Below are 17451 nucleotides of genomic sequence, written 5' to 3'. Positions count from 1 at the left end.
TTTTCATGACTACTTAAAAGTAGTGGATAAGTGATCGCCCCGTTTTAAGGTCTTAATATAAAACATTTACTGTCCGTGCTTACGCTCGCATTAAAGGATTGGTGAGATATGTCAGCTCGCTTTTCTGATCTGTATATCAAAAATTTTCAGCTCGCGCTTCGCGCTCGCTTCATTTGGTTAGCGAAGTACGTATGGTCTTAGTGAATTCCTACAAACAAGCCTTAGAATGCCCCTCTTCAGGTTTGAATTCCTTTATTTTCAGCTTGCGCTTCGCGCTCGCAATATTTCATTCGTGAGATGCGTATGACAATCATGATTACAATGACTACGAAAAGAGCTTCATGTGTTTAAATCTAATTCTAATCAAATCAGCAAGCGCTCGGCACTCGCATGAGATGACTAAAGTGAAATATGTATACTCTTGTATGATAATGAATTCCTTAAAAAATAGTCCTCAAAATATCGCTCTTTCTGATCTGAATATCAAAAATGTTCAGCGAGCGCGAATCATTTGTTCAGTGAAGTAAGTATAGCTTGAGTGAATTCCTACAAACAAGCCTTAGAATGCCCCTCTTCCTGTTTGAATTTCCTAAATTTCACCTCGCTCTTTGCGCTCGCAATATTTGATTAATGAGATGCATATGTTAATCATGATTACAATGACTACAAGTGCTTCCTGTGTTTAGACATAATTCTAACAAAATCAGCAAGCGCTTGGCACTATCATTAGATGAATATCGTGAGATATGTATACTCTTAATTGATTACTAAAGTATAGTCCTCAAAATGTCCCTGTTTGGGGTCAATGTACACCAACATTGTAGCTTGTGCTTCGCGCTCGTATTGTTTGTTTAGCGAGACAGGTATGTAACATGATAACAAAAAATTTCAGCTCGCGCTTCGCGCTCGCATTATTTGGTCAGTGAGATACATACCCCTTTAATGACACTGTCCTTAAAATGTCTCTTTTAGGTCAGTATACCTGGCAACTGAGCGCGCTTCGCGCGCTCACTAGGTGACTCAAAATTTTTGATGGTGCCCCACCAATGCCGTGACCCACGGTACGCCACTGATAGCAACATTATGAAGTAGATATGATATACATGCAAAAATGAATAAAACGATAGGATTAATCACAAACACACAAAAACACTGATTGTCTAACTGCTCAAGGTGATGTCGATATTGCACATGGTCTAAATAAAATCCGTAAAAATTGAAAGTGGGCTCTACAGTGTAACTATGATTTAAAGGTCCAGATCAGAGCTATAAGTGAAATAGACATTATGGGGATCTACATAAGCTGTAAGTTTTGTGCACATTCTCCGCTTGCCAGCTGAGTATCTTGCTTAAGAGAAGCTCAAATTAATGGGTTTGACAATAGGATCTAGTAACGTCCTGATCTACATGCCGTCACAATGTGTCAAAATGGTTAACGTGATTACATCATTTTGTACGCAGTAAGATTATTTTTCGAATTTCCAGATTATGAATTCGAATTTTTCCATTGAAAACGGTACTAACAATCATTCAGTGCTCAAATGGAATGAAACCTACAACTCTTCACTATTTTTGTGTGATTTCTTTGTTTGGCTCTTACTTGACCTAATTGGCTATGGCAGGAAAATGTAATCTCAATGCAGAGTTGAATAGCTGCGCAACGGTAAATGAAACATGGCAAAAACTAGTCCAAAGCTATAAATTCCATCCATTCAAGCTTAAACGAATATGTACTTTCGATGTTTTTTTTTACAAAGGTTATGAACATCGATCAGTTTTTTCCGTTTACAAACATAATGGTGCCACATCGTTTTTAACACAAAATGACGTCGCGGATCTATTCTTTAGCAAAATACTCAAATGGGAACCGCTGATAATGCATAAACCTTGCATCACTGTGTTTTGAAATTTATAAATTTTCGATTGATATATGATCTGTCAATTTCACTTTTTGGGTCCGGTCGCATGGCTGGGATCTTCCAGAGGGTCACGTAAAATGGACAAACTGCGGATTCTGAAAGTGAAAACTTATTTGCCAAACATTTACTACAATTGTACCAGTATCAAACCCTATCTTGCCGAGATAATTGCAGTTATGTCTATCTGTGAGTATTGTTAGGCTTTCCCACATATTGATTTCTCTGAAATCTTGAAAGTTTGTGCCTTTCTGATGGAAATTGTTTCCTGCTCCGAATGACATTAGATGACCTTTGAATGTGTAGGCCGTTATTTTTCTCGTCTGGTTTCTTATATATAGTTCTGTCTTTTAATGAAAAACGTTCGTAGGATAAAGCGTTCATCAATTTCCAACATGATGATTCGATTCGTTGAATCGATGGTACAGACAGTTTACTTTTCCAAGAGTTAACCACCTTTTTAGTGTCACGGGTCCTAGAATAGGGATTGAATGTTTCACTACCATCTGTCGATCCGTGAGTGTTCTCTTTTATCCAAGACAAAACGTCGTCGTGTAACCGCATTCCAAGCTTATCATACAGTCGTTTTGTCTCGTCAATGGGATCTTGGGCTATGTCTTCCATTCGAACTCGTATGTACCTATCTTTCAACCAGTCGGGGGTACTGGAACCGAGTTCTATATTCTGCTGCATGTGGTCGCACAAGTCTAAGACCTCGTCCGCTCCAGGACCCTTCCGTCGAAAAAGATCTTTATTTGACTCCTTCAAATTCCATCTTGAGCTCATGACAGCCCTTGGATCTCTGACCAGGTGGAGAATCTTGATATTTAAGCCCGGGTCCTCAATAAATTTCTTCAGTTCTAAGATACTCTGGACCCGAATTGTCTTGAGAACTGTATAAGGGCGATCGTGGCACAGGCCAGAAACGACAGGTCCTATCTTCTGTAGAGGTATCCTCGGCACTGGACATAGCAAACTGGACCTTTTGATCGCTGCATTGGACTTGCAGGAATCAAACGAGGCGTCTCCGCGTTTTAACCAGGAATGATCGGGAGGATACTTGGTTGAAAAATTGCACCTCAATGTGTGGTTCCAAACATTGTCCGAAATCTTTGTGAACCAATCACCAGCCAAGTTATGAGTATAAACATCTTCCATCGGCACGTATAGAGGTTCGTATACGTAAAACACATACGGGTTAGCGTTGAATAACTCCCCAAGAAAGGACGAACCGGATCGTTTAGAGGTAAGGATTACTACTTGGACACGAGAAGTGTTGCCAGATAATGTATCATGCGTTTTTTCCGCTTTGCTGGCTGGGACGAAGATTGGTTTGTGGTACTGCCGACGATCAATTTGATCAGGTTTAGATGTGGTTTGAGTTGGGAATTCTGTGGTTTTCAACCAGGCTCCTTCAGATAAATAATCTTCATTTTCAGACATAATTTGTAATATCTCGTTGAGCCAGTCATCGTCTGATGAATTGATGTTAGACTCACTAACCAATTGTGATTGATTTGTTGCATATATGCTCAGGAGTCTTCGAGATTCCGTCTCCCTGTGTCTCTGCAGAACGGGATATTTACCTGTGAATGAAATGTATAATCACTTTAATGCTGAAACACATACTCAAGAATATAAATCAATATTGAGAAGCGAGGGAAAATTTGTTCCTCTCTAACGTAATCTATTCGACTTTGACAAGTATTGAATATCAAAGACCACGGCTCCAAACGTGGTTTCGGTTTATATTTGGAACAAGAAATTGTTTATTTCAGCATTTCTCTTTGAAGAAATTGGTCGCAAAAGGGCTCGATCCACTTTGGACCATTCTGAGAAAAATCATGTTTTTTCATTCTCCCATATTGCAATATTCTTATGAGAAACTTAATTGTCATGATGTACTACCTTATATCATGTAAATATAAAAGTGGGTATAAAATAAATCTACCTGCCTTCAATTTTTTTATATATTTTTTCTTATTATCATTGTGGATCTAACACCTTTTGCAAGCAAACTGATATTAATCCAATTCCTTTTTTAATAATAAAAGTGATTTTGTGCCACTTTTACTCACATTTTAATCTGAATTTCAAATTTTCTTTGGTATAGGTTTCATGAGACAAACAATAAAATTCATAAACAATTCAACTTTTCTTTGGTATCATCTTGTAGAGCTACTAAAAGTCTATACATTGAGACAAAAACATCAACTTTGACGAAAAATGGATCTGACCCCTTTTGGAACTCAGCTCTTCATTTTTAGAAACTACTTTATCATGTATTTTGAATTTAACTATCATTAGAATTCAAAGATCAATATTAGACTTGAATTGTGTAACAGATTTTGAGTTATTTGGAGTAAGATAATAGCAATAATAACGGGTTTAAGAAGACGAATTTTAATTCCTAATGAAAACGAATCGAGGTACGTTTCCTCCTGGTCAGTTTGGAGAATTTACCCGCGAAATACAAATGCCAAAACATGCAAAAGGAGGGGTGGAAATTGTCTATTCGTACAGGCTATGCATAAAGCCTCTTTTACAATTGGTGGTGTGACTGCTTACAGCCGTTGCAATTGTGTGCAACATAAACCCCTCAAAAAAGTTCTGCAACTCAGGTTTGAGTGCTAATAAATTCCTTAGTGTGCCATCATCATATGTAAAAGAGGACTGTATCATTAGAAAGCATGATTATTCCTCTTAATGATCATGTGTCATTTGTAATGCTAATGTTATGAAATACACAGACATGATAAATATGCAGCAATGTAAAAAATGAAATGTGGCAACATTCGTTGTCATGTCATGTTTGAGTTCTGCAACTCAAACTGAAAGTTTGAGTGCTGATAAATTTCTTAATGTGCCATCATCATGTGCAAAAGTGATATCTTTAGAAAGCATGATTATTCTTCTTTACAATCATGTGTCATTTGTAATGATAGTGTTATCATGAAATACACAGACATGATAATACGCAGCAATGTTAGAAATGAAATGTTTCCAATAGCGAATTTCCAGTTGTTTCGAGGATGGACCGAGTGCATTCACTGTCACCTGCATGGTGGAAATTCTATAGAAATGGAGACTCTTGTTAGAAATCAATGCATTTTGCAACATTTCACTTCTGACTTTTCTCAACGTTCAGGGTGATTTCATATTCCATGATTACATAATCACAGCAAATGGCATGCCATTGTAAAGAAGAACAATTCAGCTTTCTAATAATACAAGTTTCATCTTTTATACTTCATTAACCAAAAAGATATTATCCCCCAAAACTGAGTTGCAAAACTTTTTTTGAGGGGTTCATATTGTGACCAAATGATCGCAAACGATTGCAAGGGCAATTGTGAAAGTCCCTTAAGGTTACGATCGGATCTAGCGGTTGAGGCTCACCCTCTCCCCTTGTCATTTCGAAAATCCACAAAATTATTGTTGTCCCTTGCTGCATTGAGACCGAATGTGGCGGCAGGATTCTGTGAAAATCCTCAGAAAACCTCCGAATTTATAATTGATTTTCATAACTGATACTCGATATTAAGTAATGCACCAGGGTTTTTTCCATACCTGTTTCAAACAGAAAAATGTACAAAACGATGAGGAGACAAACGACGAAGATGAGAGACAAGAACGACCTGAAGCTTACTGACTTTGTAGTATTCATTGTTTGGTAGGTAGATGGTGCTGTAGTAAGACGCGTTTACAGTAGATTCCATTTTAATCAAAATCATGGAACTCGCTCCTGTTGAAAAATCGAAAAGATAATGAATGATATTTTTACATATATTATATCGACCTCGATGGAGAAGATGCATGGTGTACGTTTATATACGCAATACTTTCTATTCAAACAAAATGCAAAGTGCTATATATATATATATATATATATATATATATATATATATATATATATATATATATATATATATATATATACATATATATATATATATATATATACATATACATATATAGCATATATATATATGTATATAAGTATGTATGCATGTATGTATGTACTTGTATAATTTTGCGACATCATTCGTCCTTAATAATAATCATAATCATACGTTTACTCCAAAACAGGTGCGATTGCTAAGCGAACAATTCATATCCGGATGCCGATCCTTCGACGACCGGAAACACTATTTCCTTTCCACCAGATCAATTCATCGATTGAAAGTTGCATTTGCTATCGCCTGGACATATTAAAACTCCCATGTCATTTGCAATTTATTTTGTAGTATTTTAAAAGAGTTCCTACATGAACCAAAATAATATTGCATCAGTGGATGTTTGCAAAGGATATTTGTAAATTGATGAAGTAGGTATTCCTAATACTTTCTCCCATGAGAGAGAGGGAGAGGGAGCGAGGCGGATGAGAGAGGGTAAAGAAAAAGAAATATATAGAGAGAGAGAAGAAGAGAGAGTCTATGATTTCCTTTGAAACCAGCCGGTTTTCAGTGATTGTCTAGTCTACAGTGCGTATAAAAAAACGGGACAGATTTGAAGTCTATAAAATTTTTTGTTTCAAATCATGATGTCTATATTTTGGTGTAAATAGATGCTCTAAGGTCTTATCTTTTAAATGCACTTAAAAAACATAAATTTTGTTCATGCTTGAGCGAACACGGGACGTTTTTGTTGGGGGTTCAAAAAGAGGCTTGCGCCAGAATTGCAGAATATGAGTGATACGATGATCAGACTTCTTGATAATCAGGAGACTTCCTCTTGACCTATTCATTATCTGTGCCACAATTTTCGAATTATGCTGTCAAATTTTATTTACAAATTTATTTATTTACTTGAATTTTTTTTTCATTTAAACTTACCATTTAATTTTCCTTCATAATAGTAACTGAGAAGAGAAGATTTTGGTCAACCCAAGCAAGAAGATTTGCATTATTAATTGGGAAAACTTGTGATTATTCAAATCCTTTTATTATGTGAAGCAAATTATATTATGTACCTTTAAAGGACATGAATCTATTTTTCAAGGGATCGTTGATTCCTTGACCAAGTTTACTTGCTTGAAAGGAAACACAGGAAGGGATTCATGTCTTTCAATGACAATGGTGTATTGAGTCAATTTTGAATGAGCTAGATATGGCAGATCAGGTAAAATGTATTAAAAAGTTGTGAGCGAGCGAAGTGAGCACGCAAATATTTTTTATCACAATACCAAATTTTGTGATAGATTTTGACATAATATTCAGAAAATAATATCATATTTTACTTTCTATCTTTCCTTTTATTTCCTGTTCCCTTTTTTTCTTGGTCATATTTTTTTTTTAATTCGGGGGGGAGGGGGCATCCCAAGCCCCCGTCAATCTGTGTGGCACTATTCAAAAGGCACCTTAACCTTTGGGGCACACAATGAAAGGATTTGAAAAATAAAATCACGCTCTCCCATACTTCGGTTGAAACAAAGTTGTTTTAGCTTGAAGAAGGAATATTTAAAGCTAACAGAGAGCATATCAAAAGAAAACAACAACAGAACAATTCAAGCAAATAAATAGATCTGAAAACGAATTTTGACCGCATGATTTGAAAATTATGGCAAAGATAATGAAAATGTTAAGAGGAAGTCTGCTTATTAGCAAGAAGACCGATCATCATATTTATAATTTTAGGCCATTTTGGCGCAAGCCTCCCTTTTAACCCCAGACAAAAAATTCCTAGTTCGCTCAAGCATGAACGAAACTACTTTTTTAATAGCATTTAAACGATAAGACCTTAGAGCACCTATTAACACCAAAATATAGACATTGCGATTTAAAACAAAAATTTTATATACTTTTCAAATATGTCCAGTTTTTTATACGCACTGTATTTAATGAGTCTATTACAGTGAATATAACACATACACGGGTATGCTCTATATCAATTATGATGTGGAATATATAAAAATACTGAAATTCATAAAAATATATGCGTGTTTTATATAAAAAAATAAAAAAGAAAAAGTGAGCGGATGACATCGGTTCCCTGATCGATACGAATGTTCATATGACTATTTTGCAAAATTAAGCGTGAAATTTAAAATGTCACGTCTTTTTTATTATTCATCAGATTTTGATGAAATTATCAGCGTTCGGCTGTTTTTTTTTCTCTTTGTATTAAACATTGAATCCTTTATTCAAATTAATGATTTTTAATTAATATGTCACTGGCGACTATGATCATTTTCGACTGATTTGTTGTGAAAAAAATATTATCCTTTTAGGGAATGCGCATTCGCAATAGTTTAGAATTGTCAATATGTCAAGTACAGTTTAAAAAACTTTGAATAAGGATTTAATATTTAATACAAATAGAAAAACAACTGTAACCATTTTACAAATGTCGTGTGTTCCCGAGGATTAACACGAAACGCTCAAGATAATTGGTACTTCACATCTTGTACATGTAGCGTATATGGCTTTAATATTGGATAGGTAGAATGAGTAAATGTAACATATAACATTATACTACATAGGTCATGTAGATTCGAATCAGTGATAGGTCAATACGCCATCACGTGACCATAGCTGCGAGGATCGCATTTGTTATATTCTAGGTTTTGACGTCACTTTAGGGAATATACTGCGTTGTATTTTCAATTGCGGCGTTATATTCACTAAGGTGACGTCACTCGTTGCATACAAGTTGCGTAACAAGGTAGTTTATATGATGTACGCGCTAATGTTAACGCGTCGATTGCATGAAGAACGCGCTTGATGTATTTTCCAAAAAATATCTATTATGACGTAGATGGATCAGAGCTGTAGCAAGAATTTCGGGTTTGAGCCAGATGATGAATGCAATTTCTGATGGCGAATCCACATAGACTATATAATATAACAGATATTGCCTGGTCTATCGTTTTAATAAATAACATTTCAACTCCCCTCCGAAGCTATATTTTTCCCTCGGGATAATATTTTCCCTCAGCGCTGCGCGCTTCGGGCAAAATATAATCCCTTGGGAAAAATATAACTCCGTCGGGGAGAGGAAATGTTATATTCAAACTCTAGGTAGGCAATATCTGTATAATATCCCAGTGAATGCTGTGTAGTTTATCCATATGGTCTCGTTTATTCCTTGATTGATATTATCTACAACGGTTTAATTAAGATTAAATTTTAATCCGAAGGCAGCTTATCAGAATAGCATATGCGTCATCACGCGGGTTTGGTTTTTTTTATCCAATACCAACACTTGAACCATTGTGCTGTATGTTGAGCGCTAAAAGCGAAAATAATGAAGGTCGTTATGTAATACGTCTGCTTTAACTACGCTCAGCTCTGTGAATCGATTTAAAGCGAGTGTATTATTCAGTGACTGGTTCTATCCACTGTATAACAAGTACCCATACATCTTTCCGAGTTTAAGTTTATTGGCTATATAATTATGTATGTGCAAGCAATAAAATATTGGGGCATATGCCATGTATCTTTGTGAGTATACCATACGATGTTAGAGACAAATGTGTTTGATGATCATTTGGGGATTGTATTGTCCTAAGAAAGGACGGAAGGGCACAGCGACCCATAGATCTATTAACGAATGTTAAATAATATTTTCGAATATTACAAGTTCAAGACTGATGATAATGTATCATGGTGAAAAATTAATTCGACCAGAAAAAAAAACTCACCGCAATTCGGATGATAACATCATTTCTAGCTCTTTCTGTTCTGTCCGTTTTCCCTTAATGCCTGGTACAGTACAATCATTTGCCGATATTCCCCGAATCAAAGATGTTAAACCTTCGACATATCTTCAAGTTTTTTTCAACAGTCGTCCATGATACATTGTAAGACATCAATCATTTCTGGGTTGAAGATGCAGTATGTTCTACAGGTGCAAGCTAGAGTAGAGCCTTTCCATGTTTCGTCGTCCGTCGCCTTCGGTCTGCTGCTGTCGCAGTGCAGTTGATGCAGTGGCGTATAATGCGATGATTACGTCAGAGGCTGACAAGAGAATCGAGGCATGTGCCACCGAAACCAAAATAATGCTGTTTGTTGACTTAAAGAAAGTATTCTTTCGTATGAAGACAATTATGCATACGAACCGGGAACAATAAAACAACCATAGATCTATTACTGTAATAGCTCCATGAAACAACTGTTTAGACAAAATGTTTTTGAAGATGTGCAATACTGCTGTACACATGCGTGCCCCCCCCCCTAAAAAAAGCGCGTTTGAAGAGGTGGGTTTTTCCAGTTTTGGACGAGGGCCGCGCGTGCACTCGTTAGAGGTATCAAAAACACCGATTTTCAAAAAAGGGTGGTTTTGAAAGACTGGTCAAAGGTCAACCCGCGGGGTCAATCGTATTTAGGGTATTTTTTTCAAAAGCTTTTTTTTTTTAAGACAAGCCAAACGGGTGTCGGGTATGTTTTTTCACCGGGGCTTTTTCCTCCTCGTTTCTGAGAAGTGTTCGGGTTCTTCCCCACTGTAGTATTTTAACCCTAACTGCACGAGGGGGGGGGGGGAGGCATGCAATACCCATGTATGAAGTTTTGCCTCTTTAAAACTTATTATTCGCAAGTAGCAAAACTTGTTTGGGGTCATAATCGAGCGACTACTTGTTTAGGGCCGGCCAAAATGTGTAAATGAAGCCCGCTAAAATCTTGTTTAGGGGGTTATTTTGCACACAGAGAAAAACTCGTTTAGGGGGTGTTTGGAAATAATTTGGTCACGCATGTGTACAGCAATGCATTTGACTGCCCCCCCCCCCCTGATGCAGAAGGGAGGGGGCATGCTCAACACGGACTACTATAGCAGTATAATACACACCAGTGTGAAAAAAATGTCGGAAAAAAGTCCCGTGTGCCAGGCGTAGTCGACGTCTTTTTGGAAAACTGTTTATGACTTGAGTGTTAGTGGACTCTTTTAGGTTTTTTTGTGGTGTACAATGATTAGCTCGAAGACCCCTTTGCTCGGATATTAAAAAGTCACTTCTATTAATTTGACGCCAAAGGAGATATTAAATTTCGGATTCCCCTGTTCACATTACACAGTATCAGAACAATTTTCCTGTTCGTGCTATTTAAGGCTGGCATTATTACCTGTTACGCCAATCAGTTTGCAAACTTGGTAAAATTACAGGTCAACTCCGCCGCACAAAAAATGTTGGATTTAATCAAAAGTTAAAAATCTAAAAAGCGTAATGCTGAAAACTTCATCAAAATCTGATGTGGAATAAGAAAGATATGACATTTTACAGCTTAATGTTATATGCACAATTCAGCAGCATGCAAATGAAATTGTCGATGTCCCTCACTCACTATTTCCTTTTTTTGTATTGTTTGAATTATACAATAATTTTTTTTTTCAATGCAGACAAACGTTCAGGGAGATTTTTCACATGACAAGGAAGGAAAATTGGAATATTTCATATAGTAGAAAAAATAGTGAGTGGGTGACGTCACCAGTCCCCTCATTTGCATACAGACCAGTGTGTGCGTATAAACGTTTTGTTGATCAAGGGACATTTTAAATGTTATTCTCTTGTTCACTTCTTGCTATATGGATGTTAGAGGAACAATTTCATGAATAAATAATCATCAAATTCAGCCACCCCCCTCCACTTTTTCAATAAACATGTTACAAAAATGTAGAATATTACAATCGGATTTTGATGTTTACATGGTCAGCCCCTGCGGCCCCCGATTATCATTACCCTTACTGGATCTGCCTTTATTAGTACTTCTACTACTACATCTACTACTACTCCTCCTCCTACTACTGCTACTACTACTACTACTTCTACTACTACTACTACTCCTACAATTCCTACTCGGCTATTCCTACTACTCCTACTACTACTACTTCTTCTTTTACTACTACTACTACATCTACTACTACTACCACCACTACTACTACTACTACTGCTGCTGCTGCTGCTGCCACTACTACTACCACTACTACTACTACTACATTTTTTTTCTTTGTGCCTTTGCTCATGTAAGCAAGTCTCTATTTACATGATATAAAGCTATTTTTTAATGATTAATGCAAATTCACCTACTTAGTTTTATTCTATGATTGATTTTTGTTCGCAATCAATATGTTATGCCTTTGCAATATTTACTTTTTATGTACATGTTAACCTGCCTTGAACCAGTAAAGGTTCATGGACCTGGTTTCGCTTGTTACTCTTTATTGTTTCACTTCGTTTATTTGTATTCTGCTTTTCTTTGAAATAAAGAAATAATTACAATCAACTACTGAAATACCATAGAGCTATTATTCTGTGATAGCTCTATGGTACTACTACGAGGCCTTTATTATTCTGTTATGTCATCCGCGTTGCGCAGCTATCCACGTACTCGAAGCGCCAAAATACCAACCTTTTCCACCGGGGCAACCAATTGCAGAGCTCAAATCCCCTCCGTTTCTCATTCATGGCGTAGTCACATTTCCCCTAAGGCAGGTCGTACTGCCAGTCTAAAACAGCCGTTTATTATTATTTTTTTTGTACCAGCTACGTATGGGTGGGTTGAATGAAAATGAATAAAACGGCTGTTTTTGACTCGCCGCGCGGCCGCCGTAAAAAAAAAAAAATGTGACAGCAGCATTAGCTCAATATGATGACGGTGGCGTTTATCATTTCTGACTTTGTGATTCGAATCCCATTCCTTCCAGATGAGTCTGTGATTTCACCATCGCGGAACAACGCGTCTTCCAGGTGGGTATCCAGATTAGATTATTCATTCTCAAAGTTTATCTGTACACGGATTTTATTGCTACCGATTTCCTAAAAAAAAATCACTCACAAAATTAATGACCACATTCTGTGACTCTGAATAGAATAAGGTCATGGACCTTACAGCTACGAGTTTTGAGGCTGTTTGGGGCCTTTGGGCCGTTTCGAACATTTGTGAGGTGATTATTTTGTACAAAATGCCTTCGAATGAATGAGAAGCAGTCCACAGACTCACCTTTCATTGTATCTGCATGTAAAGGCATTACGTAACTGCGGACAGACTGGAGTTGGCATTCAGTTATAAGCTGCAGTCTGATAGCATGCTGGACAGCTCTGTTGGCGGCTAATATGAAGTAAGGATGTTTGAAATGGCAATTCTTCATCTTTCTTATTGATATTTCATTTGTACCACTGACCATGCATGATTGAATTAATTGATTTTTTATACAGATCTTGTCCAGATTCCATTCCCCCCCCCCCCCCAATTTTGGGTGAAGTAAATGGAAACTGGTCAGTCAAGGAGGAACTGCAACTTTTTTCAGCTTTGCATTCATTAGCAGATCTAGCCAAAGTGATCCTGTTGACTAAAAGAACTGATGCAGCTAATGCATCCGTGCAAGTTTCATCCCAGAGTCGCGCAGAGTCATGAGTGTTTTAAGAGTTACCAGTAGGGTATCGATAAAAAGCTGAGGAGCAGTGCTATTTCACACTCTAATATGCAATAGGCCTAATCACTGAATATTAGCCCCCGAAAGTTTGATTAGCCCCCCCCCCCCCCTTTACTGTACAGTAAAATGGAGGGAGAGATTATTGGAATTACAAAGTAAAAAAAATATAATTAAAATAGCGTGTTGTTTAAGCATTTCACTCTAACAAGATCTTTATTGTAATTGTGTAAATTTATTGTTTTTTTAAACAGTTGTTACAGTGACGGGCGCAAACAACGTGCTTGAAATTTTAACAGCCTTTTTACAGTGAAGGGATAAAGATTAAAGAAAGGCTGAGAAGAAAATTCACCTCTCCATTCATTTATCTATATATCTTAGGTGTATTTTCATAACGTGCTTTTATTTTGGCGCGGAATAGCTTTTTTGAGGCAAGTCATATCGAAATCTGATTTAAAGAGTCAAAATAAAGAATATTTTCAGTTTCCATAAAGAATTGACACCAAGGAAGTTTTTGTACAAATCCCATAATTTACTATGAAGCAGTTACACCTGTTTACGGATGAATAAAAAAGATCATGCAAGGATTTTACAGTAACATCTGAGTATGTGGATAATCTTCGTGCATTACTTAATACATAGATTTTTTTAATGGTTAAATGAAGCCAGGTATTAAACCTTTTTGAACAATTTTGCAGTGATAATATTTTCAAGATTATCATATCAACTATTGGAAATATTTTCTAGGTGAAAAAATTTAAATACCAGTGCCCCTCTTTTTTCATGTTTTCTGGCTTTTGTGACCCAAATATGTCAGCAATATCGATTTTTATAATGTCGATAGTGCTGGGAGTTAGAATTAATTGGGTTTAAGAACTGTCCTTTCATACCTTGACCAAACTGGCATTTCCGATCTTAAAATTTCCCTCTCCATCACCTAAAAAAAAATAATAATGAGGGTTTTAGAAAAAAGTTCCACTTTATATACAATGCATATCCTTTTCCAGTAAAATTGATTGTCTTTTATAAAATTGTGCCAATCGGATTCCAAGTATTGTGCGTGATGTTTTATTTATATGTATCAGATGTTACTGGAACGCTTGCTATTTTTAATCCCTGAAAGAAACTTGCATCTATTTGAGTAGCCTACAAGTACCATTCATAATGTATGGCATGCACTGGTGGCGTAGTGAACTAAGAAAAAATAAATAAGGGGGGGGGGGCTACATAATGACTGATGGAACAAAGTTCTGTAGAGATGCGAGTGTGGTCTAGTGGTTAATACTCTCATCTATGATCAGAGGGACGTGGGTTAGAATCCCAGCCTGGCGCGTTTTTCTAAAGCAAGAAATTTACCCATTATTGTGCTGCACACAACCCAGGTGAGGTGAATGGGTTCCCAGCAGGATTAATTCCTTGAATGCACAAAGTGCCTTTAGCAGCTGGGGCTGAAGCCGGGTATGAAAGCCAGTGGCATGCATCGCATCAAAGGCAAGAAAGACGTTTGTCGGTATTGTGAGAAGTATTTGGTTCGGAATTTTGAATAACTGAACAGAAGCAGGTGATATGCAAACGTAGCTTATGGTTCAGGAATGCAGCGAGTGGCAATGGGGTCCGACAACTTGTCAGCCTGGAATATGGCCAGACACAATCATTTTTGCAAGGTACGCTTCAAATCACAAAGACGAATACCAACTCAAGAATGGAGACGTCTCTTACAAGAAAATTTCACTATCTGAAAGGTATTCATATTCCTCAAACATAAAAAGGCTTCTTTATATCACTGTATAAAAAGAAACAAGTGTTTTATTAATTCCAACAAGTCACAAAGGACACCTTACTGAACATGAAGATCGGCGTTGGAGAACATGCGGCAGAGAACTAAGAGAAGTCAGTCAGGTGAGCGATATTTTTTCATCAAATTTACGTTCTTTCTCCTTTTTTGTAATCATGCGAATGAATACTTTCAACGGGGGGGGGGGGGTGTAAAGACGGAGGCCTACATACCAACAAGCTTATAATTATGATGAAACAAAATATGAAGGCGCGTGATTAAAAAATTTTAAATAAAGATTGGTTATGTTTGCGTGCTTTGGGTATGACTTCAAGAAAATACACCATATATAAAGAGGGTTTGGAAATAGTTTCCACAAACTTATATGTTCGCATCGAGTAGTTTGATTGGATCAAAATATTGTTGAGTCTGTTTTTTATTTATGTTTATGTAGCTGATTGGCAAAGGTCATAAATATGACTGTCCATCTAACACTGATTCTCTTAATAATAACTACTGACATGACTGAACTTCCATTTCCCAAATTGGGAAGATTATCACCAACTTTGGAACTATATTTGACTCTGGGAAGAATATGGGATATTTTACTGTTTCAGGTGGTAAATTTGTTCCATCAGGTGATGTCTATATAATCAAATGCCGTATTATTTTTAAAACGAGCCTGTCGACGGACCCTTTTCTGCTCAGATGTGGATTGTAAGATAATCCTACCCACTGGTAGTAAAGTGCCACTTTAACACACGGGTCTATGCGAAATTATTTAGGCCTGTGAAACCTGGAGTGGTACGTGTTGGGTCGATCAAACAGAAATAATTTGAGGCGAAATAAGAGAGAGAAGGAAGGGGCTGTATGTTGAGAGTGGGGAGGGGGAAAGAGAACGTGATTTGAATCAGATGGAAAGAGAGAGAGAGGGATGTGATGTGGAGATCACGACAGTTAGATCATACGGGGCGTTAATGAACACTTTTCTTAAAACTATAGAAAGTGAAATGAAAACACAAGAGAGTTACTTGGTTCTGATTTTTTTTGTTTAAGATCAGGATTTATTAAACTTGCTGTCGTTCTTTATCACGGTTGTAGAATATGTAATTCATTTTCTTTGATATGTAATCAGTTTTTGAAAAATAAACTGAAAATTCAAAAAATTATTTATAGCGATTTTTTTAAATTCCCCCCTTTCATTATTTTCTTCCTTTTTCCCTTTTCCTTTGCTTATACCTAAATGAGTTAGGTTGCTAGGGGAGAGTTCGGGATACCCCCCCCCAAAAAAAAGACTTTGTACAGCCCAAGTTGCCCAACTCCCTTCATAACCAAAAGTCCAAAACCAACAAAAAACTAAAACAATAACAATAGGGCCCCTTGCGAGACCAACTTTATGTTGAATGGGCACCCTGGTAAAATATTTGGATGAATAAATATGTATTCCAACAACATTTTTCAAAAAAGGATATCAGCGTCATGGGGAGCGTATCATGAAGGGGATTATCAGACGTTTTATCCGACAAGTCCTGCTTTATCCCCCAGTTACCATAGTAACAGTGTCTCGCACCCAATCATAATTAAGGAAATTTGTCAGATCTGACATCTTGTCGGACGAAAATCTCATGAAACCGTCCCCATGTTCTAATTCGCTCACACTTTAACCTCTATCCTACTGCGACTTATGTTTGCCGCCCTCTGTGTTCACACCTATGGTTTACGCCCCACACGCGCACACGGTCCTTGTGATATTTTACAAGCTTAGACGGCGATTTGCGGTTCAGGTGCAATATACAGTTTAGGGCCGTAATACATGCCCCATCACAACCATCCTCTTGCACCACCGGCGCATAGCACCCGATTCTCTCAAGAAACACTGAGTTACATCGATCAGGACAACACTCAGCCTCAAACGGGACGGACATATATATGCAAAGCTTAATTCTGAAATATCACCCATTTCCACCCCCTCCCATCATGCCCATAGCCCACCTCTAATGAAATTAAAAAAGAAAATTAAAGAAAAATTAGCAAAGAAAGTGGAGGGGAAAGTTATACCTTTTTAGAAGTAGGGCACACAACAACCAGACAACAAAAGAGTTGTAAATAAATCTACCTAGATCGAATAATGAAGAGGGCGCTGTGCATCAATTTAATTGGCATATCTTGTACTTGGTTTCACAGGCTTAATTCATTCCCCATAGACTCATGTGTTAAATTGGCACTTTAAAAAATTCATAAAAAATAAGGATGAAATTCGGGGGTTGAATGTTTACTACCAGTGGATAGGATTTATATCTGGCAATCCATATCTGACCAGAAAAGTGTCCCTCGACAGGCTCATTTTAAAAATAAATTGGCGTGTTTGAAGACACCTTCGGGGGGAGCAGATTCATCACC

At 37.1% G+C, this 17451-nt stretch overlaps 1 protein-coding gene across 1 annotated transcript; it reads right to left on the bottom strand.

The window, feature by feature from the left end:
* Window positions 1-999: 999 nt before the first annotated feature.
* On the bottom strand, window positions 1000-9637 carry LOC121411179 (carbohydrate sulfotransferase 1-like). Its single transcript, XM_041603744.1, has 3 exons — window positions 9559-9637; window positions 5487-5661; window positions 1000-3502 (listed from the first exon to the last, which is right to left on the bottom strand). Exons 2-3 carry the CDS (start codon window positions 5581-5583, stop codon window positions 2100-2102), a joined length of 1500 nt encoding a protein of 499 aa, XP_041459678.1. The 5' UTR covers window positions 5584-5661; window positions 9559-9637; the 3' UTR covers window positions 1000-2099.
* Window positions 9638-17451: the final 7814 nt, after the last annotated feature.

The sequence above is a fragment of the Lytechinus variegatus genome, chromosome 3 (assembly GCF_018143015.1).
Source record: "Lytechinus variegatus isolate NC3 chromosome 3, Lvar_3.0, whole genome shotgun sequence".
NCBI classification, from domain to species: Eukaryota; Metazoa; Echinodermata; class Echinoidea; order Temnopleuroida; family Toxopneustidae; genus Lytechinus; species Lytechinus variegatus.
The sequence above is the reverse complement of the archived record's forward strand: the minus strand, read 5'-3'. Positions and strand labels throughout refer to the sequence as shown.

What these genes read in the sequence shown, in the direction of transcription:
- LOC121411179 (XM_041603744.1), bottom strand. Translation starts at nt 5,583, where the DNA reads ATGAATACTACAAAGTCAGTAAGCTTCAGGTCGTTCTTGTCTCTCATC. An exon ending in CATTTTTCTGTTTGAAACAG is followed by an intron (nt 3,503 to 5,486) that starts GTATGGAAAAAA and finishes TTTCATTCACAG; the next exon opens with GTAAATATCCCGTTCTGCAG.